This window comes from Mobula hypostoma, chromosome 5 (assembly GCF_963921235.1).
Source record: "Mobula hypostoma chromosome 5, sMobHyp1.1, whole genome shotgun sequence".
NCBI lineage: Eukaryota > Metazoa > Chordata > Chondrichthyes > Myliobatiformes > Myliobatidae > Mobula > Mobula hypostoma.
Genome location: NC_086101.1, coordinates 22,958,787 through 22,984,271, shown reverse-complemented (window position 1 = coordinate 22,984,271; position 25,485 = coordinate 22,958,787). Strand labels below are relative to the sequence as shown.

The window sequence follows — 25,485 nt, the reverse complement described above, 5'->3', positions numbered from 1 at the left end:
ACCAGAATGAGATTCCCAGATGGCATGTTGCCTTCCCAGTGCCTGGGTCAGGAATCCTTAAGTGAGGACACAAGCATCCAGAGGCTATGGTCCACGTCGATACCAATGACATGAGGTGAAAGAGTGATGAGGGAGTTGGGTGCAGAGTTAAAGAATGGGACTTCCAGAGTGGTGAACTCAGGATTGATACCTGTGCCATGCGCTGCTGAAGCCAGAGATAAGACGATCATACAGTTTAGCTTGTGGCTATGGAGATGGTGCAGAGGGAGAGCTTCAGATTGTTGGATCATTGGGCTCTCTTCCAGAGAAGGTGGGAACTGTACAGAAGGGACATGATTCACTTGAAATGAAGGGGTCTAATATCCTTGTAGAAAGGTTTACTGGTGCTACATGGCGAGGGGAATGGAGGGTGTAACTGGAGTTGCAGGGGGTAGAACCAGAGCACCAGAAGAGATAATGGAGTAGTTGTGGAGAAAGATGTTGTTAAGCCGACATGCAAAGTCAGGAATCAAAAGGTCGAGCATGGTGGGACTAATGTTCTGAGTTGCGTATATTTCAATGCGAGGAATATTGTAGGAAAGGTGAATGAGCTTGGGACATGGATCAGCACATGGAATTATGAGATTGTAGCCATTAGCTGCAAAGTTTGATTGCTTTAGGTGTGATGGAGCGGGAGAGCTTAAAGGGGGAGGAGTGGCATTACTGGTCAGACAAAGTATCATGATAGTTCTCAAACAAGACAGATTGGAGAGATTGTTTACTGATATTATATGGTTGGAACTGAGAAATAGAAATGGGATGACCATGTTAATGGGATTGTACGTATTATAGACCACAGACCGTGGGATTTAGAGGAGCAAACTTGTAGAGAGGTTGCAGACTGCTGCAAGAAGTCATCTAGTGATCATAATGCTATTAATTTCAAAGTAGTTATGGAAGAGGATAGGTCTGGTCCTCAGGGTGAGATTCGAAATTGGAGAAAGGCTGATTTTGATGGTATCAGAAAGGATCTGGCAAGTGTGGAATGGGACAGTTGGTTTTCTGGCAAAGGCATACTTGGTAAGTGGGAGACCTTCAAAAAAGAAATTTTGAAAGTACAGTGTGTACGTTCTTGTCAGAATATAAGGCAAGGATAACAGCTTTTCAAGAGATGTGTATTGAGTCCCTGGGTAAGAACAAGAAGGAGATGCATAGCAGGTATGGGTAGGAAAGAGAACATAAGGTACTGGAGGAGTATAAGAAATGCAAGAGAACACTTAAGAAGGAAATCTAGAGGTTAATTGAAAGCAAACAAGGTGAAGAGGAATCCCATGAGGGGGAACTTTTCCACTTAGAGGAGGTGGGAGTGTGGAACAAGCCACCAGCAGAAGTGATGGATGTGAGTTTGATTTCAACATTTAAGAGAAATTCTGATCAGTACGTGGATGGTAGGGGTATGGAGGGCTATGGTCCAGGTGCAATTCAATGTAACTGGGGCTTTAATAGATCAGTATGGAGCAGATGGGCCAAAGGGTCTGTTTTTGTGCTGTGGTGTTCTATGGCTCTGTGACTCTGTAACAGATCCCTGGAAAGTACCACTGCTTACTGTCCACCAGGCAGAATATGTTCCATCTACAACCACCCTCTGGGCAAGCCAATTCTGAATCTACACAAATAAGAGTCCTGACAAAGGATCTCTGCCCGTTTACTCCTTCCCATTGAGCTTCCCCAGCATTCTACACGGTCAAGTTCACCTAGATCCCATTTCTCCTGACTTTCTGAATGAGCCTAACATGGGGAACCTTATCAAATGCCTCACTAAAATCCATATACACTACATCCACTGCTCTAGCTTCACCAATATCCTTTATCACATCCTCAATTAATTCAACAGGCTCATGAGGCATGGCAAGCCTCATGCTGAAAAAGAGCTGGACAATGTTAATCACCAACAAGAGAGAATCAGACCATCTACCCTTGACAATCAATTGCATTACCACTGTGGGTCACCCACAATCAGTCTGCCTAAAGTCACCACTGGACAGACACTCGACTGGATCTGTGCATAAGGTCTGCAGCTACAAGACATCCCAATGCCTTTTGACCATCTACAGGGTTGAAGTCAGGAGTGGGATGGAATACTCTCATGGACCTAGATAAGTACAACATCAACTCCTGAGAATCTTAGCAGCCTAACCACCACCGTAAGGATTCCAGGACTCACCACCAGGAAGAGCTCGAGTGATGGGAAATAAATGGTGTTCTTGCAGATGTGCCTAGACTGCAAATGAATATTTTTGGAAAAATTGGAAAGCATAAGCTTCAAGTGCTGTGTGAGCTTGATCTAACAGGTGGAAATTTGAAGGACTTCAGGCAGTTAGATTGTTACAACAAGCAATGTGGTCATCTTCTCTGGAAATCCCTTTATTTTTCTAACATGGAAACTTTTTTCATTGCAGGTCTTCTTCTGGCAGATATTATCATTCTGGTATCATCGATTACTGGAATAATATCTTCCACAGTATCATTAACCGGATTGATTATACTGTACTATTTCAGCAGAGAATTGAAAGAGGGTAGGTGTTAAATCTCTGTTCTTATACACCCAGGGGTAACCAATTAAATTAGTCTGACCAATTTAAATTTTTCAGCAAATGTATGGTTGTGGGATTTTCATTGCATTCCAAAACTATATAGGAAGTAATCATCTGTTTATTTTTTCCCATCATTGCTAAGTGAACTCCATCTCACAGTTGAGTGATATTGGAATTGGAACTGGTTTATTGTTGTCACATTTTCATGGATATGGCAAAGAGCTCGCCTTGCAGACAGTTCATACAGATCAAATCATTACATGGTGCATTGAGGTCATACAGGATAAAACAATAACAGAATGAAGAATAACATGTGACAGCTACAGAGGTTGTGTGGTACAGGTGAACAATAAGGGGCAAGGTTGTAATGAGGTAGGCTGTAAGTCAACATTCCATCTTATTGTCCCAGGGAAATATTCAATTGTCTTATTATTGCAGGATAGAAACTGTCCTTGACCTTTTGTTGTAAGCTTTTAGTAGACAGAAGAGAGAATGGTCAGGGTGGATAGGGTTACTGATTATGCTGGCCAGTTTAAGTGTTGAGAAAGTCCATGGAAGGGAGGCTGCTTTCTGTGACGTGCTGAGCTCTGTCTACAACCCACAGCAGTTTCTTGCAGTCTTGGACAGAGCAGTTGCCATGGAAGATGTGAGGTATCTGGGTAGAATGTTTTCTATGGTGCATTGAAGCAATGGTGAGGGTCAAAGGTGACATGGCAAATTTCTTTAGCCTTCTGAGGAAATAGAGAGGGATTGGCAAACTTGCGGGTCATATACGCTATATGGTTGGACCAGGACAGGCGTAGCCCTCTCACTGGGCTCGTATACAATCTTGGCTTGTTAGCCAGCTCTGCTAACAGCCTCGTTACTCAGTGGTGAGAAGGCCACCTTTCATAATCAATGTACGTCTAGGATCAGTATGATTTGGGGTTTAACCAAACAGGAACATAGTGATATTCTGATTGAAGAAACCTCGATTTGAGCAAATGCTGTGTAAATGCTGCCCATACGCAATTATCAGTTGGCAAAAAATAACAGATCGTACACAGCATAAATTGTAAAGAATTGTATTTACTAATTTCAGCTTGATCAAGCAGTTATTAAGAGAAAGAAAAGAAAAAAAAATAACAGCATCCATTACAATTAATCCAGTCTAAATGTGCACAGAATGTTGGCACTTGGATTGTCTAAAAGTTGGGTATGACTATTATTCACGCTGCTAAATTCTCATCACCAATCACTATAGAGCTTCCCATCTTGGACTTCTTCATTTCATAAAGCACTCCTCGCATTCACATCTTCCCATGGGATCAAATCCAACAGCTATCTCTCCCAATCTTCTCTTCATCTTGCACCAAAAAGTCCTCAAACCCCACTAGTATCCATCACAAATCTCTCTCTACCCAGCTCTCTCTAGAACCTTCTCCTGATTTGTTCTCTCAAGACTCCTACATTGAACATCATTGTTCCTTATCTTTAGCCAAAACTAAAACATTCTACCAGCAAGATGTATTGCTTGTACAGTAAACTACGAAAGGAAATAGTCTACAGTATTAGAAGAAGAAATCGTAACCAGGGCATTACACAGGGTATTGGCAATGTTCACCCCTTGGAACCTGAGGCTCTCAACCCTATTCACTCCAAGTGAGTGTCTCATGGGTGAAATACATCCACGAGGAGTGGTCTGTAGCCACTTCTCAAAAGCAAATTAAAAACTGCAAATTCCAGAAATCTGAAATATAACAAAAATGCAGAGTGGATTTATGAGAGTGTCAGTCATAAACACAAGCAAGTCTGCAGATACTGGAACTCCAGGGTGTTACGAGAGTATTGCCAGACCCTGAGGGCCTGTATTATAGAGAGTAATTGGGCAGGCTAGGACTTTAATCCATGGAATATAGGGTACTGAAGGGTGATCTCAAAGGCATATAAAATTATGGGAGGAATAGATAGAGTGAATGCACCAAATATTTGAGGGCTTAGTTTTAGTGTAACAGAAGAACTGCATAATGCAGTTGTTCCCAACCTTTTTTATGCCATGAACCCCTGTCATTAATTGAGCGATCATGAACCCCAGGTTGGGAACTCCTGATATAAAGGGATCAAAGGGCATTCACACAGAAGGTGATGGATATGTGGAACCAGCTACCAGAGAGATTAGTTGAGACAGGTACAATAACAACATTTAAAAGACATCTGGGCAGGTAAATGGATAGGAAAGGTTTAGGGGGATATGGACAATTGCAGGTAAGTGGGACCTGCTTAGGTGGGCAGCTTGGTCATCATGGACAAGTTAGGCCTAAGATCCTGTTTCCATGCAACAACACAACTCTGGCGTGGATGCCATATTAGACCACTAGCACTAACTTGAGGCCCAGTCCTCGCTGTGACCAAGATTACGCAGCCCACTCTGCTGTTTGCCAATAAACCAGTGACTCAGACTTGCAGCATGCCATCTTAACAGTGTCCATCAGCGTCTTACAATCTCAAGAGAGCAACTAAGATGATTACTTGCTTGACAGTATTATTTCTTGACTACAGCTCCACCTTCAAGAAAAAACCTCTCTTATCCATGGATTTCTGGGAGTTAATTTATGCATTCATGATCTGAGCAGATCCTTAAAATTGAATATTTTTGAGGCCTTCCTTTGAATTTTTTTCGATTGCCCCTGAGGTGCTGTAGATGGAATAGATCCTTCTGTTCACTTCATGCCCCATTCCCAGAACCACGTTCTCTCTTCTCCCCTCTCCCATTGGGCAGAAAATACAAAATCCTGAAAGTAAGTAACACCAAACTCAAGGATAGCTTCTATCCCATTGTTATCTGTCACCTGAACAGACCTCTTGTCTGATAATATGGACTCTTGACCTCATAACCTAGCTTGTTGTAATCTTATACCTTATTGTTTAACTTCACTGCACTCTCTCCACAGATTTTACACTTTGTTATTCATTTACTCTCCCTCAATGCACTGTGTAATGATCTGATCTGAATGAACAGTATACAAGACCAGCATTTGACTGTATCTTGGTACATGTGACCATAATAAACCAATACCATCACTACACAACCACGTTTAAGAACAGCTGGTTATCTGATACTGTGTACCTGTCATGCTGCAGAAAGTTTTTCTTACACCTGTGCATATGTGTACTTGTGCATCTGACAATAAACTTGACTTTGAACTCCAATAAGCATAATTCCCCAGAAAAAAAATCAGAATAACACAGGTATGCATTAGAGTGGATAATTCCCAACAGGCTGACACTGCCAGGGATATGCACAAGGAATCTTTGTTTCATTCCTTGATGTGCACAAGTTGGATGTGGGGTGTTTTATTGGCAGTGCAAGATAAAGAAGTTAAGATTAGCTTTAGAAAATCGAAACAGACAGTGAAATGTGCCATTTGGGTCATTACTTGCGATGTGCTTGGGGCATTCCTCAAGCATCACCATGCTTCCAATGCCAACAACTCACTGACCCTAACCGTACATGGGATGTGAGAGGAAAACAGAGCACCAGGAGGAAATCCACATGGTCCCATGGAGAACATGCAAGCTCCTTCCGGGGAGTGGCAAGAATTGAATCCAGATCAGCAAGTGCTTGCATTGCAATGTGTAAAGCACTATCCACTGCACTTTGTAAACTTTACCACACTTAGAGAGCTTCTCCTTTGTGCTCTCCTCCTGCTCCTGATGACAGTGAGCGTCCAGACCTCCAGTACCCTCACCTTTAAGATGCAGTCTTTTGCTTAAGAGGTTGTACTGATCCATAACTAATATAATGTGCTCTTAACTCCACAAACTAGTACAGTTACCCAGGACCTTGTCCTTTGCAAGGTGGGCTGTTCACCTTCTCTCTGTAATGCATCATTGAGAGGGTTCCAAGTATTCTAACAAGTGTCTGCATTTCTCTACAGGATCACAAAAGCCCCTGTTTATATGTAATGATCTGTCTCTAGCTACCATCTCTATTGCCCTCATTTTCCGGATTGGAATAAAAGGTATGTGCTAAATATTATTCATTATTGACATGAAACTGATCAGTTCGGGCAAGGAGGAAAGCGGAAATGTGTAATTTTATCATTACAGTGTTGTTATTCTCACTCAGCCCACAGTGGGGGAGGTCAGCCTCTGTGATATGGACCAACCCACCGTTGCACTTTCAGCAACACTTTGAAGCTAATCACATTTGCTGTGTCAGGAACTGCAATGTTGGTAACTGGGTCCAGAATGGAAAATCGGACTGAGCTATTCTTCCAGTGGCAGAGTTAAGAGGCTGTTATGTTGGAAGTAGAGGTGTCCTCCGAATGCACTCCACCATTCAGTAAGATCATGGCTCGCTTTACACATCAACTCCATTCTCACTATCGGAGTTATGGTATAGCTACATAACGTGCTGCATCGTCACCCCTGGAGGACTGTAAGTGAGGGGGTTCTCATTGAAACCTGTTAAATATTGAAGGGCATAGATAGAGTGTATGTGGAGAGGATGTTTCCATAGTGGGAGGAATCTAGGATTAGAGGGGACAGCCTCAAAATAGACGGACATCCATTTGGAACAGATTTGAGGAGGAGGGTGATGAATCTGTGGAGGCCAACTCATTGGGTGTATTTAAAGCGTAGTTTGATAGGTTCTTGATTAGTAAGGGTGTCAAAGATTACAGGGAGAAGGCAGAAGAATATTATGGTTGAGAGGGATAATACCTCAGCCATGCTGAAATTGCAGAGCGTACTCAATGGGCTGAATGGCCTAATTCTGCTGCTGTGGTCTTATGTTTCTGGAGATCATTCATTGGATAGAAACACAAAGTAAACAAAATGATAACTGAGTTCAAGGAGCCAAATTATGATCCAATACAACACATAATTAGTTGTTAACTTTGGGGATATTTGATACATTAATACATTATGGGGAAATTGTCAGGTAGATTGGAAGCAAGTATTTCTATTCGTTTGGGAGTCTGAGACCAGAGATGCAGAGCCAAACAAAACTAGAGCTAAGATTTCAGAGTGAAGGTAAGGAAGGGAGAGAGATGACAATAAACTGAACTTGAATTTGAGATGCCAGAGGTATTGGATAGATCAGTTCCTAAAGGAAGATCAGCTGTTAGCGTTCAATGGCGATTGGTGGAGTTTTGAGTAAAGGTATGAAGGGATAGGAAGATGTGTGTGGAGTCAGGTAAGGAACAGACATACACTCATTCTGTGCATAGCAGGTTCAGGGGCTTAAACACCCTGATCATGTGTCAATCTTTGTGTCTTTCTGGACAGTCCATCACCATTTTCTCAAGGACCTGTCAGACGCAACTAGAGATGATCTTTATAAAGTGTGAGGGAGTATTGGTGAATGGTTGTGCATTATGCTCATTTAAATTCCTTCATTTATTGTGGGTCATACCTCCAGGAGCTGCCTCTGAACCAGTCGTCGTTTTAGTCGTTGTGTTTGCCCTGCTGGCTTTCAACGTGTGCTTGGCTATCAGCTTTTGGAACTTGGGCTGTGAGTGTATCAGAAAGTTCATAGACTGCACAGGTAAAGAGAAGATGATTTATAAGAGAAAAAAAATCCCATCTGTAAATGTTGAAAGTGTCCTAATCCATTCCACTGTTGCACTTACCAGATTTGCGAACTTTGATTAACTTCTGTGGCATCATGAGTTCCATCATTGTGCTCGTCTTTTCCATCGTCATCCTTGCTGAGGAGATTCATCAAAGCAGTGAGTTTACCAACAGCCCCTCAATGTCTTTTGTTTTAGTTCTATGGATTGTGTTCAGCTTTGTGAAGTCTCCACTGTAAACAGCTGAATGACTGAGGACAGGAAAGGCTATCATCCTGGTCCAGGCTGACTGAGACTTGGGGAAAATTTAAGTGATCTCATTTATCTACTTAATTCCGTACTCCTGCCAGATTCAGGAGGGAGGCAGCCAACTTCTGGACTACAGGTCCAGAGAGGCATGGGAGCCTGGAAATTACATTCAAGTAGGTAAATGAATTTTTATATAGGGTTGAGAAACTACATTTTAGAAGTACAACTTTCCTGAGGTTCAATACTGTCTTTGAGAGGATGGAGACAATGGGGACATCAGCAATTTGGGATGGACCATACCCTACAAACAAATAAATTAAAATAAGTTAACCTCATTGCAAACAGAGGGCACAATGAAGCAAAGTTTTCCACAGATCCTATTCTACTCACACTCATTGAGTCAACCTTGTGTTGCAGAGTGAGAACACGCAGATCCTCAGCAGTATTTCCACTCATTATAGAATGCTGGATGAAAGGCCTTGCCTAAAACCAGTGAGAGTGAATATTGGAGAGGTGTCAGAAAATATTCTCTGAAACTGGTCCCTGAAACACCCGGACAGGTCAATGGGGAAGGAAGGACAGCTCACACTCACCCTGGAATCAGCTACGTCAGCTGATGTGTAAAAGTTGGCCTGTGGACACTGGATCAGATTCCCTTTGTCAGAATTAATCTTGTCATTGTAGAGTGTTCTAACATAGAATCAGGTTATTCACTGTAGATCATTAGAACTACACTGGTAGAATGTATGTCCTTAAATGGTCCATCTGGTTTATTCTCACTCTCCCGCCTGCTCTTAATCTTCTCAACGTTTCTCTGTCGTCTTTTCCCTGAGACCAGACCTTGGCTTGAACCTCATTTTAAGCTCAGTACTTTCTTGGGAGTTGGGCTTGAACCAACAATTTACTACCAAGGAGGCAAGAGCCTCTGCGACCCAGACAATAGTTGCTGAATGAGGAAAATTACTAACCTATTCCTGTCACTAATCAAAGAGAAAAAAGCAAAATGTTATTCATCAGGCCTGGGAAGGAGGGATCGGTCAAGCTCCATATCATGATTAATGATATGGTAGTGGATTATAAACAGCTGGTGCCTGAAAATCCAGTAAACACAGATCTTCTGACACTTAGCCTTGGTTGAAAAGGAGGATTCTCCTCAGGTTATAGAGTTGTACAACACAAAACATGCCCTTCAGCCCACCAAGTCCATTTCAATATTTTCACCATCTACACTCATCCCATTTGGCTGCATTAGGACCATATCCTTCCACACCTTAAGTGTCCATAAGACCATAAGACGTAGGAGCAGAATTAAGCCATTCAGCCCATCAGGGCTGCTCTGCCATTCCATCCTGGCTCCTCCTGCATCTCACTCAACCCCATACACCTGCCTTCTCACCATATCCTTTGCTATCGTAACCGATCAGGAAACGATTAACTTCCACCTTAATATGCACAGACTTGACCTCCACTGCAGTTTGTGGCAGGGTATTCCACAGATTTACTACTCTCTGGCTAAAAAAAAATCCTCCTGAACTGTGCTCTAAATGGTCTCACCTCCATTGTGAGGCTGCGTTCCCTCCTGTTCTGGATACCCCCACTATAGGAAACATCCTCTCCACATCCACCTCTATCTGGTCCTTTCAACATTTAGGAGGTTTGAATGAGATTTCTCCCCCTCCCATACCTGCATTCATCTACATCCCGGTGAGTGCAGGCCAAAGCTGCCAAACCCTCCTCATGTGTTAACTCTTTCTTTCCCAAAATCATCCTTGTGAACCTCCTTGGACTCCCTCCAATGACAACACATTGTTTCTGTGATAAATGGCCCAAAACTGTTGACAATACTCCAAGTGCAGCCTGACAAGTGTCTTATAAAGGCTCAGCATTACCTCCTTGCTCTTATGTTCTATTCCCCTTGAAATAAATGCCAACATTGCATTTGCCTTCTTTACGACAGGCTCAGCCTGTAAATTAACCTTCAGGGAGTCTTGCATGAGGACTCCTAAGTCCTTCTGTACTTCTTATGTTTGAACCTTCTTCCCATTTAGGTAATAGCCACACCATTGTTCGTTTTACCAAAATGCATTATCATACATTTCCCAACACTGCATTCCATCGGCCACTTTTTTGCCCATTCTTCCAGTTTGTTTAAGTCCTGCTGCAATCACATTGCTTCCTCAGCACTACCTACTCCTCCACCTATCTTTGTGTCATCCTCAAACTTTGCCACAAACCCATCAATTCCATTATCAAAGTCATTGACAAACAAGGTGAAAAGTTGCGGTCCCAATACTGACCCGTGAGGAACACCTGTCTGTCTAAATATCTCTCCAACATAGTTAACAAATGTCATTTTGCATCCTCTTGCCTCTTCAGCATTCCTGAGTTTAATTCTCTCACTACAGACAAATGTGACTTGAACTCTGCAGATTCAGGAATTTCCTCCCTAAATATCTGCACCCCTCTGCCCACCCCAATGCCTATCACTTGTTCTTCTCATTTAAGATATTGAGCAAATGTCTCGCCAACAGTCCTGGTAGCCAGGCCTGGTGATTCCATTCCAAATATGAGTTCTGTGTTAAGCTGCAGTGTAACATTAGTTTTTGTTGGTTCTCCTCTTGTAATTCAAATGTGACTTTGGACTTTTTTCAGATCGAGGTTGTCATGTCACATACCTAACCTGGAGCACCCTGTCCCTGTTGTTCACTGTTGTTGCTATAATCTTCTCTGCATGTTTTACAGTATTGTGGAGTAAGTATATTTTACATAAGGGCTATGTTGTACTGTCAGAGTTTGCCACTGGGTCCAGCTCGAGCATTACTTAACTAGAACTAACTTGAAGAATGGGTGGTGGGGTGGAGATACATCTTTACCAAAGGAGGTGTGAAACACTCCTTCCCTCCGCTGGCCTCAAGGCACACTTGGCAAAGTGTAGTGGCTGCTTAGCTCGCAGACCAGGGTCACTTGAAGCCATCGGAGCAGGTGGTGGATGATCGTATCAGTAGCTGGTGCGTATCACGAGTCCTGGTTATGTGTCCACTGACGCCAGGCAGACAATCTATGAAGAGTATTGGTAATATCTTGGGCCACCCATTGTGTAAAGACACTGCCTAGAAGATGGCAATGACACACCATTCCTGTAGAAAAATTTGCCAAGAAAAATCATGGTCATGGATAGAGAGAGGAGGACCATGGTCTCCCATGTCAAGCAACACAGCACATAATGATGAACTTGATGAAAGCTTGGGAGAGAATTCTGTTCCTTCATATCACACATTACTGATGTTTACACTGAGGGCCAAATGCCTGGTGTTTTGTGTGGGATGGGTTGTTATTCAGTCCAACAACAGAATCCAGCACTATCTCAAGTAGACCTATCACAAGCAACACACATAGAAGTTGCTGGTGAACGCAGCAGGCCAGGCAGCATCTCTGGGAAGAGGTGCAGTCGACGTTTTGGGGCGGTAGACGTATTACAGCTGGGATATGATTTAGTTACTTACTGGTCCACGGAGATCAATCGTGGGACTGTTTTCATTCAGTGACTGGGTCTGTAGGAGACAGTGTGACTGAGGGTTGATCACTTTCCTTGTGCAGCAGCTCCCTTGATGCTTGTGAATGTATTACCATCCTGGGATCTTGTAGTCTCATGGCCCAAACCTGAAGCAGATTCTGGGTTGTAAAAAGAAGATTTAGCGGAGATGCAGGGATGTACTTCAGGGATTCACTCTCAGAAGGGGATGAGTGGTGGAAGTTCATGTGAGAATTTCTGAAAGCTCCAATGGGAGGACAGGAATTCTGGGAACAGGACATTAAGTGAACTGAAGCATTATACCATCTGCAGCACGTCCTGGGGCAATACAAGAAAATTCAAAGGAATTTTTCAAAGGTGCAAAAATATTCAATTATGAGGATCCACTCAGAGCAATAATACATAAAGTAACACCCAGAAATCCATCGGATGTGAGAGATTTTCTCCTGAGGGAATTTCATGCACAGAGGCCAGAAACTTAATGCAAAGAGAGATCTTCAGGCTACCCACTGATTGGGTGGGAGATGGCATCCTGACGACTGCTCTCCAATCCCAGGAGATTCCATGCAGCCACTGTCACAGATTCCTAATAGATAATGGATGAGGTGGAGTTTCTCCCCAAAATCCTGTGCAGGACCTGGCAGGTGAAGTGCTTTGATTTCTGAATGTTTTGTCCTTTCCACTGGCAGGACCTGCACCTTCCTCAGGCCTGTTAGCTAGATATACCATCAGCATTGACTGTTCAAGTAACAATGGAAGACACTCGCCAACAGACTGAAACACAACAATAAATCAGAGACAGTTTTAAAATATTTAGTGGAATAAATGAGATAAATCATATGACAAATGCAAGGACCAAGAAGCATTTTATTTCATTCTAGAAGGAGGTGAAGGTTCAAGCAGAGAATCAGAACATCAAGTAACACCACAGGTAATGATTTGCTTTTGGTTCAACGTTGTATGTTTTTTGACTGATGATCTGACACTGAATTATGATGAGTTCAGAATGCCACTGGTGGACAGGGCAAATCTAGAGTGTGTTTTAGGCTGGGCTAATGATGTCACAGACACTTACCCAAGGGAACACTGGATTGTTTTTACACCACTCACTGTATTTACATCACACGTACACATGTACATCATCCCAAGCTGATAGCGTTGCAAAGACATGTCCCAGATAGAGAATACGTTAACCCCAGGGTAAAATCATCAAGGCAGGTTCGTTACATCCAATTTATTTGTTTCAGCCATCACATCCTGACTATTTTATTGTTGAGGATATTTTCTGTGAAACGGGTGTCCCACCTCCAGTGACCCAGATTCATTCCTGACCTCCAGTCTCCTCTCTGTGGAGTCTGCACCTTCTCCCTGTGACCGTGCGATTCTCCCGGGTGCTCTGGTTTCTCCCCACATCCCTGGGGAGAGAAGGGGGAAGGTTAACTGGTCCCTTTAAACTGCAGCTGGTCTGTGGCTAAGGGGAGGAATCTGGGAGATGCTGGGAATGTGAGCAGAGTAAAAGAATTCCAGGATTAGCATTAAACGGATCGTGGATGGTCAGCACTGACTCGATGGGTCGAAGGGTCTGTTTCCATACTACATCTCTTTCTGAATCTAAATTGTTGTTAGCTCCGGTCTTCCTGTTTTCATTGATAACTCTCTATTTCATTCTCTGTCTTTATCTTGTCCATTCTGCTCTGTCTAAATTTGAGCAACACAGAAAGGAGATGATTGTAAATTATTTAAACAAATACAGAGACAAACAAAATATTAAGTGCAAGGACTAAGAAACATTTCATTCACCATAGGAAGAAGATGAGGGACAAGCAAGAAATAAAAGGATCGGGATTACAGCAGGTAATTCATTGCTTTTAGTTTAATTTTGTGGGTTTTTAACTGCAGACCCTAGTCGATTCGGATTGCCCACAACCTCTCCTCCACAATTTCCATCAGCACTACAAGGCTGTGTGTTAGACCCTGCTCTGCTTACTTTTCACTAATGACTGTGTGGCTAATCACAGCTCCAATGACATGTTCAAGTTTGCTAACTGCACCACTGTTGTGGGCTGTATCAAGCTGGTGATGAATCAGAATACGGGAGGGAGATTGAACATTCGATTGAGTGGTGTCACAACAGCAACTTCTTAATCAATGTCAACAAGACTAAAGAGATGATTATGAACTTTAAGAGGAGGGAAGCAGAGGTCCATGAGCTTGTCCTCATCGGGCATCAGAGTTGGAGAGGATCAGTAACTCTAAATCCATGGTGTTATCATTTCAGAGAATCTACCCTCAGCCCAGCATGCAAGTACAATTTTTAATAAAGCATGTCAGCACCTCTACTTCCTTAGGAGTTTGTGCAGATTGAGTACAACATCTTAAACTTTCACAAACTTCTATAGATGTGTTGTGGAGAGTATATTGACTGGGTGCATCACAGCCTGGTAGGGAAACGACAATGCTCTTGAATGGAAAACCCTACAAAACGTGGTGGATATGACCCAGTCCATCACGGGTGTAGCCCCCCCACAACCCCCCCCCCCTGGCCACCCTCAGGGTCGCTCGGCTCGCTGTCGTCTAGAAACAGCCTCCGCCCCAGCAAACCGGATAATTCGCTTGTGTGGATGCTGTGTGAGGTACCCCACCCTGCCCAAATAACAGACAATACACCAGATACGATTAAATGATTTACAGTTTATAGATATTACTGCAACTATATAATTAATAGAGAATAAAATATAAAAGGAAAATAAAAGGCGCCACACTTATCAAAGTTCAATCTCTTCGTGCACAAAAACCGCTGGAGCTCAAGGACCTTCTTCTTCACCCTGCGACCCCCTCGGACCACCTCGACCGGCCGCCTGGGACCAACAACGGTGGTCGACCAGACGCTCCACATGAGTCCGTCTCCGTCTCCTCTCCTCGCCGAACGTCCGCTCGGGGTCCGACCCCATTAGCGGACTCACAGCACCTCGTCCATCCTCTGTCTCGCTCTCCTGCCTTTTGCCCCAAAACCCCGCGCATACAGTATCTACAAATACACCAAAACCAGAACAACTATCCCAATTGGTTAATAGCACTCTCTGATCACACTCTAAACCAAAATAAACTGCCAGCGCAAACTTTCTGAGCGTTTAACACAACAAAGCCGCATTCCCCAGATTAACATAACAAAGACGCCATTTTAATTAGCCTCCGCAGTAACATAAAAGTCGAAACCCCCTACACTGGTAAAGCCCTCCCCACCATTGAGCACATCGACATGGAGTGTTGTTGCAGGAAAGGAACTTCCGTTATCAGGGAACAAGTCACGCTCTCTTCTCACTGCTGCCATCAGGACAAAGGTACAGGAGCCTCAGGACTCACATCACCAGGTTTAGGAACATTACCCCTCAACAGGTTATTACCCCTCAACCATCAAGCTAACTTCACTCAACTTCACTTGTCCCATCATTGAAATGTTCCCACAATCAATGGACTGGCTTTCAAATATGCTTCATCTTATGTTCCCAATATTTATTGCTTATTTATTTATTTGTTATTATTTATTTTTCAATTTGCACAGTTTGTTGTATTTTGAACTTTGTAGGTTTTGTAACTGCTGATTAATTATGAGCCAAGTATATGTCTAGAGAGCAAATTCAGAGTACACATCGCAGATAGGTAGCAGATGAAACAATGGGATCTATTTGTAGCATCACACTACCCAGCAACTGTAGTTACATCACACCCTCCCAACCTGATAGCATTACAAAGACCCCCATGCCATATTTAAGTTCACAGACACCACTGTTATAGGCCAAATCAAAGATAGTGATGAATCAGCATAGAGGAGGGAGATTGAAAATCTGGCTCAGTGGTGCCACAACAACAACCTCTCACTCGATGTCAGCAAGACCAGGGAGATGACTATTGACTTCTGAATCATTGGGATCTCTTCTGGAGAAGGTCTGACCTGTACAAAAAGGATGGGCTGCACCTGAACTGGAAAGGGACCAATATCCTGGCGGGCGGGTTTGCTGGAGCTGTTGGGGAAGGTTTGAACCAGTTTGGCGGGGGGGTGGAATCAGAATGTGAGTGCAGAGATTAGGGTAGAAGGACAAGGGCATGATATGTGTTCTGAGTTGGTGAGGAAGGACAGGCAGGGGACAAAAGATAAATGTAGCCAGTTAGAGGGGTTGTGTCTATTTCAACTCTAGGAGTATTAGGAAAAAAGGGGATGAACTTAGAGCATGGATCAGGTCGTGGAACGACGATGTTGTGGCCGTTACAGAAACTTGGCTGGAGGAAGGGCAGGACTGGCTGATGCAGGTACCGGGGTTTAGGTGTTTTAAAAGGAATAGGATGGGAGGTAGAAAAGCGGGGGGATGGGTAGCATTACTGGTCAGGGATAGTATCACGGCTATAGAAAGGGAGGACGCTGCAAAGGGAGTGCCCACTGAGTCAGTGTGGGTGGAAGTCAAAAATAGGAAGGGATCAATTACTGTGCTGGGATTAGTCTATAGTCCCCCAAATAGCCATCGGGACACCAAGGAACAGATAAGCAGGCAGATTTTAGAATGGTGCAGGAAATACAGGGTTGTAGTTATGGGTGATTTCAACTTCCCTCATATTGACTGGCACCTCCTGACTGCAAGGGGGATAGATGGGGCTGAGTTTGTCAGGTGTGTTCAAGAAGGATTCTTGACACAGTATGTGGACCGGCCGATGAAAGGAGAGGCCATACTGGATCTAGTTCTGGGTAATGAACCTGGTCAGGTGGCAGACCTCCTGGTGGGGGAGCATTTTGGTGAGAGTAACCACAACTCCCTTAGCTTCAGCATAGCTATGGCAAAGGATAAGAACAGACAAAATGAGAAAGTGCTTAACTGGGGAAGGGCTACCTTTGAAGGGATGAGGCAGGAACTAGCAAGAGTAAATTGGAAACAGATGTTCAAGGGTGAAAGCATAGAAGTAATGTGGAGGAAGTTTATGGACCACTTGTGCTGGGTTCAGGATAGGTTTGTCCCACTGAGACAAGGAAAAAATGGTAGGAAAAGGGAACCGTGGCTGACGAAACACATGAGGCAACTCGTCAAGAGGAAGAAGGAAGCATATGTTAGATACAAGAAGCAGGAAGCAGGAGCGGCTCATGAAAAATATAGGGAAGCCAAGAAGGAGCTTAAGAAAGGACTTGGGAGAGCTCGAAGGGGGCATGAGAAGGCCTTGGCATGTAGGATTAAGGAGAACCCCAAGGCGTTCTATGCATGTGTGAGGAACAGAAGGATGACAAGGATGAAGGTGGGGCTGCTAAAGGATAAAGAAGGCAACGTGTACCTGGAGGCGGAGGAGGTTGGGGAGGCCCTAAATGAATACTTTGCTTCAGTATTCACAAGTGAAAAGGACCTCGATCAGGGTGAGGTTGAAATAGAACAGGCCTGTGTGCTGGAAAATGTGGAGATTAAGGAAGAAGTAGTATCGGATCTTCTTAAAAACATCAAGATTGATAAGTCCCCAGGGCCAGATGTGATATACCCCAGGTTGCTGTGGAAAGTGAGAGAAGAGATCACTGGAGCAGCAGCTATGATCTTTGAATCCTCTTTGGCTGCAGGGGAGGTGCCGGAGGATTGGAGAATGGCAAATGCAGTTCCCTTGTTTAAAAAAGGTAATAGGGAGAATCCTGGCAACTATAGACCGGTGAGTCTTACGTCAGTGGTCTGCAAACTAATGGAAAGGATTCTTAAGGACAGGATCTACGAACACTTGGAGAAGTACAGTCTACCTAAGGATAGTCAACATAGCTTTGTGAAGGGAAGGTTGTGCCTTACGAGCCTAATGGAGTTTTTTGAAGAGGTAACAAAAGAAATTGATAAGGGAAGGGCGGTAGATGTGGTCTACATGGATTTTAGCAAGGCATTTGACAAGGTCCCCCACGAGAGACAGCCAGAAAGTCATGAGGCATGGGATCAGTGGAACCTTGGCTGTTTGGATAAAAAATTGGATTACAGGAAGAAAGCAGAGAGTAGTAGTGGAAGGAAACTATTCTGCCTGGAGGTCGGTGACGAGTGGAGTGCCATAAGGATCTGTCCTGGGACCCCTGCTCTTTGTGATTTTTATAAATGACCTGGATGAAGAGGCGGAAGGATGGGTGAGTAAGTTTGCGGATGACACGAAGGTTGGAGGAGTTGTGGTTGGAGCTGTAGTTTGTGAAAGGTTACAAGAGGACATAGACAGGATGCAGAGTTGGGCAGAAAAGTGGCAGATGGAGTTCAATCCGACTAAGTGTGAGGTGATGCATTTTGGAAGGACAAACCAGAAGGTTGAGTACAGGGTTAATGGTTAGTTACTTAAGGGTGTGGATGAACAGAGGGACCTTGGGGTTCAAATCCCTCAAGGTCGCTGCAAAGGTTGATAGGATAGTTAAGAAGGCTTTTTGGATGCTAGGCTTCATTAATGGGGGATTGAGTTCAAGAGTAGAGAGGTCATGTTGCAACTCTACAAATGTCTGGTGAGACCACACTTACAGTATTGTGTTCAGTTCTGGTCACCTCATTATTGGAAGGATGTGGAAGCTATGGAGAGGGTGCAGAGGAGATTTACCAGGATGTTGCCTGGATTGGAAGACAAGTCCTATGAGGCAAGGTTAGCAGAGCTGGGACTTTTCTCTCTGGAGCGTAGAAGGATGAGAGGGGACTTGACAGAGGTCTACAAGATTATGAGAGGCATAGATAGGGTGGATAGCCAGTACCTGTTTCCTAGGGCATGAATAGCAAACACCAGAGGGCATATGTACAAAGTTAGGGCGGGGGGGAAGTTTAGGGGAGACATCAGGGGTATGTTTTCTACACAGAGGGTGTGGGTGCCTGGAATGACTTGCCAGGCATGGTGGTGGAGGCTAAAACATTAGGCACTCAACTTTCTGGTTTGTCCTTCCAAAATGCATCACCTCACACTTATCCGGATTGAACTCCATCTGCCACTTTTCTGCCCAACTCTGCATCCTGTCTATTAGGTATTTAAGAGCCTCTTGGACAGGCATGTGGATGAAAAAAAATAGAAGGTTACGGGGTAGTGTGGGTTTAGTACTTTTTTTTAAGGAATATATGGTCAGCACAACTTCTATTCTAGTGTCTTTTAGTGTCGTCTGAAACTGACAAATTTCGATAGATGTGTGGTTGCATCACATCCTGGTACAGAAACCACAAAGCCCTTGTACAGAAAAGCTAGCAAAGAGTACAGGATATGATCCAGTCCATCATGGGTAAAGCCCTCCCCACCACTGAACACATTTCTGCAGAGTACCGTCACAGGAAAGCAGCATCCACCATCACGGATTCCCCCATTCATGCCATGTCCTTTTCTCTTCCATCATCAGGAAGAAGTCACAGGTGCCTCAAGACCTGCACCACCAGGTTCAGGAACAGTTATTACCCCTCAACCATTGGGCTCTTGAACCAGAAGGGGTAACTTCACTTGCCCCATCACTGAAATAGACCCACAAACTACGGGCTCACTTCCAATGACTCCTCATCTCATGTTCTCGGTATCCATTGTATGTGGAGCCGCTTGGAAGTAGTGATCATAATATGTTTGAGTTCAGTTTCAAATCTGAAAAGGAGAAGCTGTTATCAGGTGTATCGATATTTCAGTGGAACAAAGGAAATTAGATTAGATTATGAGAACACTCAGTCCTCTTTTATTTTCATTTAGAAATGCGTACATATGCATTAAGAAATGACACAATGTTTCTCCAGAGTGATATCACAGAAAACAGGACAAACCAAAGACTAACACTGACAGAACCACATAATTATAATATAGTTACAGCAGTGCAAAGCAATACCACAATTTGATGAAGAACAAACCATGGGCACGGTAAAAAAAGTCTCAATGTCCCCGAGTCGATCAACTCCGAGCCCCGATAGCAGGTGGCAAAAGGGAGAAACTCCCTGCCACAAACCTCCAGGCACCGTCAACTTGCCGATGCCTTGGAAGCAGCCGACCACAGCCGACACTGAGTCCGTCCGTCTGAAAACTTAGAGCCTCCAACCAGCCCCTCCGATACAGCCTCCCAAGCGCCATCCTCTGCCGAGTGCCTTTGACCTCGCTCCGGCCGCTGAAACAAGCAAAGCCAAGGATTCAGGGCCTTCTGCTCCGGAGATTCCGGTTACCACACAGTAGCAGCTGCAGCGAAGCAGGCATTTCAAAAGTTTTCCAGATGATCCTCCATACTCTCACGTCCATCTCCATCAAATCAGGATTGTGCACGGCACCCTACTTGACAGATAACAGACACCATTCACCGGAGTGGCCGCTGCGCGCTGTGTCACACCGCCATCTTCTCCTCCCTGATATCAGGACACCTGGCTGATGTCTGTGGAAAATACGGCTCAGATCGCTTTGCAACTTCCATAAACTACCCAGAATAGTTGGTAATTGGTTTATCATTGTCACATACATTGAGATAGAGTGAGAATCTTCCGTTTCTGCATTCTAGATGAACAAATTACTCTACACAGAAGTACTGATAGGAAAAGAGGAAATAAATGAATGCAGAACATATTGGTACAGGAAGTGCAGTGCAGATGGACAAACAAGGTGCAGAGGCAACGAAGAAGTAGACCGTGAGATTGTGTTTGCCTTAATCATTCAAGTGCTCTGTTCACAAGTCTGAATACAGCAGGTTAAAATCTATACGTGATACCAGAGGTGTGCATACCCGAGTGTTTCTGTAAACAGTAGAATATACAGTAAACCACACACTGACCCTGGTGATGAGACCTCAGTGGTGGCAGGGTATTCATTAGTTTCACAGTCTGAGGGAAGAAGCTGTTCCCCTGTCTGGCATCCTAGAACTGATGCTTCTGTACCTCCTTCCAGATGATAGTGGGTCAAAGAGATTGTGGGATGGGTGGGGATTCTCCACTACACTTCTTTGTCTGAAACACTTCCGATAACTGTCACAGATGGTGAGGGAGACCCTGGTTGTCCTCTCGGCCATCCGTGTTAGCTGCCCTCGGTGGAGTGATGCTGTCTGATGCTTTGCAGCCTTTGTACCACAGAACAATGCAGCCAGACAGGAACTCTCAACGCAAGTCTCAAATACTGTCACAGGTTTGTTAAAACAGGGTGTGATCAGACATGCAACGTCTGGGTTAGCAGTCCTGCCTGGCCAGGGAAGAAACCGGACAGCAGCCGGAGGAAGATGGTGGTTATCACCAGTTAAGAAACACGCCCCTCCATTAACTGCAGCTGCCTCGGACATGTCACAGGAGACAAGAAATAGTATACGGTCATAGATCAGGGCAATGCACTCTTTTCCATTCCCCTGTCACCAGTCACAGGATCAACATGGAGAGGTGGACAGTACACTTTAACCAAATTGCCTCGGCTGTATATGCATCACTCTGTCCCAGGGTTCTGGTCCTGTATCCTGGCTGGTGCAGCAGAGTAATACAGACCCTTTGCAAAACAACTACCAGCCTGCTATTGGGTGTTGGTGGAGACGAAGGCCTTAACCGAAAGGAGGAAGCAAAGTCACTCTGACACCCGACCTCCCTATTCTGACGTGGGTGCTCTCGGAGAGCCCCACCACCAGGGTGGGGAGGGCTCAGCAACTCTCTAGGGTGACAGGGAAGTGGTACATTGCAGGACAGGCAAATAATGGCTGGGAAGGAGTCAGCAAATTACAGGAAAGTGTAGCCCACGTACCTGTGGATAGGAACCGTGCTGAAACTGCCCATCTCCCCCACAGGGCGACTCCATTTCCTGTTGCTTGGGGTGTACCGTATGGACAGTTGTCCGAAACAGACAAACGCCACCCCGGTTTACGGACGGCTCCAGTCGCTGGAGAGCCGGTGTCCAGGGTGGGGAGCTGTCTCGCTGAACCCAGTCACAGGTGCAGTTCTGCAGCAGCAGGGGAAGGCGATTCCAGCCAGCGGGCGGGACTGGTGGCTGTCACCTTCCCGGTGCAGCACGAACCGAGTCGGGTGCACAAATACAGACTCACGGGCAGTGCGAATGGAATGGCTGTGGGGGTGACAGGGAGGTAGCAATGAAGCTGACAGAAACAGGGATAGTCCCTGCGGGGGCAGGCAGTAACTCTACGAATAGATCTGAAAATTGCCACATAACATGGCTAGTCATTTGGGACTGCATAGCAATCAAATGGGTGAAATATTGAGGTATACGACTACCTGTAGACATGACTAAAGAAGTCCATGGTAGGTCAAGTCTAACCATTCTTAGAGAGTTTTTCGAGGAAGTTACCAGAAAAGTTGATGAAGGCAAGGCAGTGGATGTTGTGTACATGGCTTTAGCAAGGTATTTGACGAGGTCCCACATAGGAGGTTGGTCAAGAAGGTTAACTCGCTCGGCATTCAAGATGAGCAGCAAATTGGATTGGATGTTAGCTTTGCAGAGGACACCAGAAATCAGCAGGTGGTTGCCTCACTGACTAGAGGCCTGTGACTAGTGGGGTGCGCGCAGGGATTGATGCTGGGTCTGTTGTTGTTTGTCATTTATATCAGCTATTTGGATAAAAATATGGTTTACTGGATCAGCAAATTTGCGGATTACACCAAGACTGGGGATTCTGTGCACAGCGAGGAAGGTGATAATGGCTTTTAGTGGGATCTGGAGCAGCTGGAAAAATGGGCTGAAAAATGGCAAATGAAATTTAATGCAGACAAGTGTGAGATTTTGCAGTTTGGTAGGGCCAACCGGGGTAGGTGTTACACAGCAAACGGTAGGACACTGAGGAGTGTGGAACGCTCCGTGAATTCAGGTCAATAATTCAGTGAAAGTGGTGTCACAGGTAGATAATGTCGTAAAGAAAACTTTTGGCACACTGGTCATAAATCATAGTATTGAGTGCAGGAGATGGGATGTTATGTTGAAGTTGTACAAGACATTGGGGAGGCCTCATTTGGAGTAAAGTGTGCAGTTTTGGTCACCTGCCTACAGAAAACGTGTAAGGTTGAAGGAGTACAGAGAAAATTTACAAAGATGTTGTCAGGTCTGGAGGACCTGAGTTATAAGGAAAGATTGAATAACTCAGGACTTTATTCCTTGGAATGTAGATGATTGAGAAGAGATTTGATAGAGGCAAACAAAATTATGAGGGGTATAGATAGGGTAAATACAAGCAGGCTTTTTCCACTGAGTTCGGGTGGGCCTACAATCAGAGGTTAAAGGTGAAATGTGAAAAGTTTAAGGGGAACATGAGGGGAAACTTCTTCACTTAGAGGATCATGAGAGTGTAGAACGAGTTGCCAGCACAACTGGCCCATGCAAGCTCGATTTCAACGTTTAAGGGAAGGTTGGATAGGTACATGGATGGTAGGGGTAGGGAGGGCTCTGGTCCTGGTGCAGGTCAATGGGAATAGACAATTAAAATGGTTTGGCACAGAGTAGATGGGCTGAAAGGTCTGCTTCTGTGCTGTACTCTTCCATGACTCTGTGACTCCAAGTTATTACTGCACGTGATACTTGTCAGTGGGTTAAAAGGACAGCACTCTCTGAGAAGCCGACTGTCCACGTTAAAAGGGTGGGGTGGGGGGTGGGGGAGGCTGGTCCGGCTCATGTACAGGAGACTGATTTCATTGGACCTCTGCCACAGCAGCAATGCTATCAATTCTGCTTGCCACCCATTCAGGTCTATCGTCAACGGAAATTCCTGTCCAAAAGCTGACCAAGATCACGCACAGAAGTGAGTCAGTTATTAATGGGACCCTCACGTGATAGAATCAGTTCATGGGTCTCATTTCTTGGGAGAAGCTGTGAAAGACTGGGCTGCCAAGAACAGCATTCATTGGTGTATCAAGTACCCTGTTACCCCCAAGTATCAGGGGCTGGTCAAAACAACGAGTGATCTTTTAAAACAATGGATTTGTGTGTTGTCACCATCACACCTAACCTTGTACAATCTAAACAACAGACCATTACCCCAAGGATTGCCAATGAGCAGGATGATGCAGAATCGGATGAGGAAATGGGCACTGAAGAAAGGGCTCCCATTGTGGGAGGGAGAGTGTGAGTGCACCTTCCAAATTCTGTGCTTTGCAAGAGGGAGATTGTAGAAAATGGAGAGAGTAACACATACTGCGTATCAGTCAGTACAAGGGCAAGACTGATGTGTGTAAACAGGGAGGAATTGACCAAACGAGAATGATTTAAATTTCTGTATGATTGATAATAACAAGCACTTTGTTTTCTTCCAGGTGAAATAACAGCACTGGAATTAGTCCTGTCACAGCATGGACTTTACCCTGAAGAGGGATTATTGTCTGGACATACCGGAGACTAGTTACAGAAGAAGAAGACATCTCTCGATAAAAGACATACACATTGGTGAACTATAAGCACAGTGAATTGTGATCCAGTTTGCATTAGTCAAAATAAAGTATAGATCTGAGGAATAACTAGGGGATGTAAAATAATCATAATATTACTTGCACTCATAGTGTAGTTTATTTTAGCTGTTGCTTATTTAGAATTCGTATTATAATCCAACTGAAATAATTACTTTATTCTATTTCTAGTTAACCTGTATTTACCATAATGTTTGTATAATTTTTGCAGGCAAGAGTGAGGTGTTGCACTTTGGTAGGACCTTCCGGGCAGGTCTTACACAGTGAACGGTTAAGGTACAGAGGAGTGGGATCTGGGAATACAGGTTCATAACTCATTGAAAGTGGCATCACAGGTAGATAGGGTCATAAAGAAATCTTTTGGCACAATGGCCTTCATAAATCAACCTACTGAATACAGGCCTAATTTTGACAATTGTATGCAGATTGGTCACCCGCTGCATACAAGAACACTTGGGGGCAAGTTCAGCAGGAAATTAGAGTGGAGTAAAGGGAACTACAGAGGCATGGGAGAGGAGTTGGCAGGAATTCATTGGAATTCAACACTGGCAGGGATGATGGCAAAGCAGCAATGGCTTGAATTTCTGTAAGCAACTCATAAGCCATAGGATATATACATCCCAAAGAGGAAGAAGTATTCTAAAGGCAAGATGACACAAACCATGGCTAACAAGAGAAATCAAAGCCAACATAAAAGCAAAAGAGAGGGCATATAATAGAGCAAAAATTAGTGGGAAGTTAGGGGATTGGGAAGCTATTAAAAACCATCAGAACGTAACTAAAATGTTATTAAGAAGGTAGAGATGATTACAAAAGTAAGCTGGCCAATAGTATTAAAGAGGATATTAGATATTTCTTCAGATACATAAAGTGTAAAAACGAGGTGAGAGTGGATATCGGTCTGCTAGAAAACGATGCTGGAGTGGTAGAAATAGGGGGCAAGGAAATGGTGGACGAACATGAATAACTACTTTACATCAGTCTTCACTGTGGAAGACACTAGCAGTATGGTGGAAGTTCCAGTTGTCAGGGTCACAAAATGTGTGAAGTTACCATTTATTGAGAGAAGGTTCTTGCAAAACTGGAAGGTCTGAAAGTAGGTAATTCATCTGGACCAGATGGTGTGCACCCCAGGGTTTTGAAAGAGAGGGCTGAAGAGATTGTGAAGGCATTTGTAATATTCTTTAAAAAATTACTAGATTCTGGAATGGTTCCAGAGGAATGGAAGA

At 44.2% G+C, this 25,485-nt stretch overlaps 1 protein-coding gene across 1 annotated transcript in view; it reads left to right on the top strand.

Moving 5' to 3' along the window:
* LOC134346682 (uncharacterized) overlaps positions 1 to 25,485 on the top strand; it is a 75,215-nt gene that overhangs the window by 48,798 nt on the left and 932 nt on the right. The window contains exons 4-11 of the mRNA XM_063048189.1: positions 2,439 to 2,555; positions 6,491 to 6,574; positions 7,978 to 8,103; positions 8,192 to 8,287; positions 11,030 to 11,128; positions 12,791 to 12,840; positions 13,715 to 13,763; positions 24,107 to 24,236. Of these exons, the coding sequence (XP_062904259.1) occupies positions 2,439 to 2,555; positions 6,491 to 6,574; positions 7,978 to 8,103; positions 8,192 to 8,287; positions 11,030 to 11,128; positions 12,791 to 12,840; positions 13,715 to 13,763; positions 24,107 to 24,192 (707 nt within the window). The 3' untranslated portion in view covers positions 24,193 to 24,236. The remainder of the gene's footprint in view (positions 1 to 2,438; positions 2,556 to 6,490; positions 6,575 to 7,977; positions 8,104 to 8,191; positions 8,288 to 11,029; positions 11,129 to 12,790; positions 12,841 to 13,714; positions 13,764 to 24,106; positions 24,237 to 25,485) is intronic.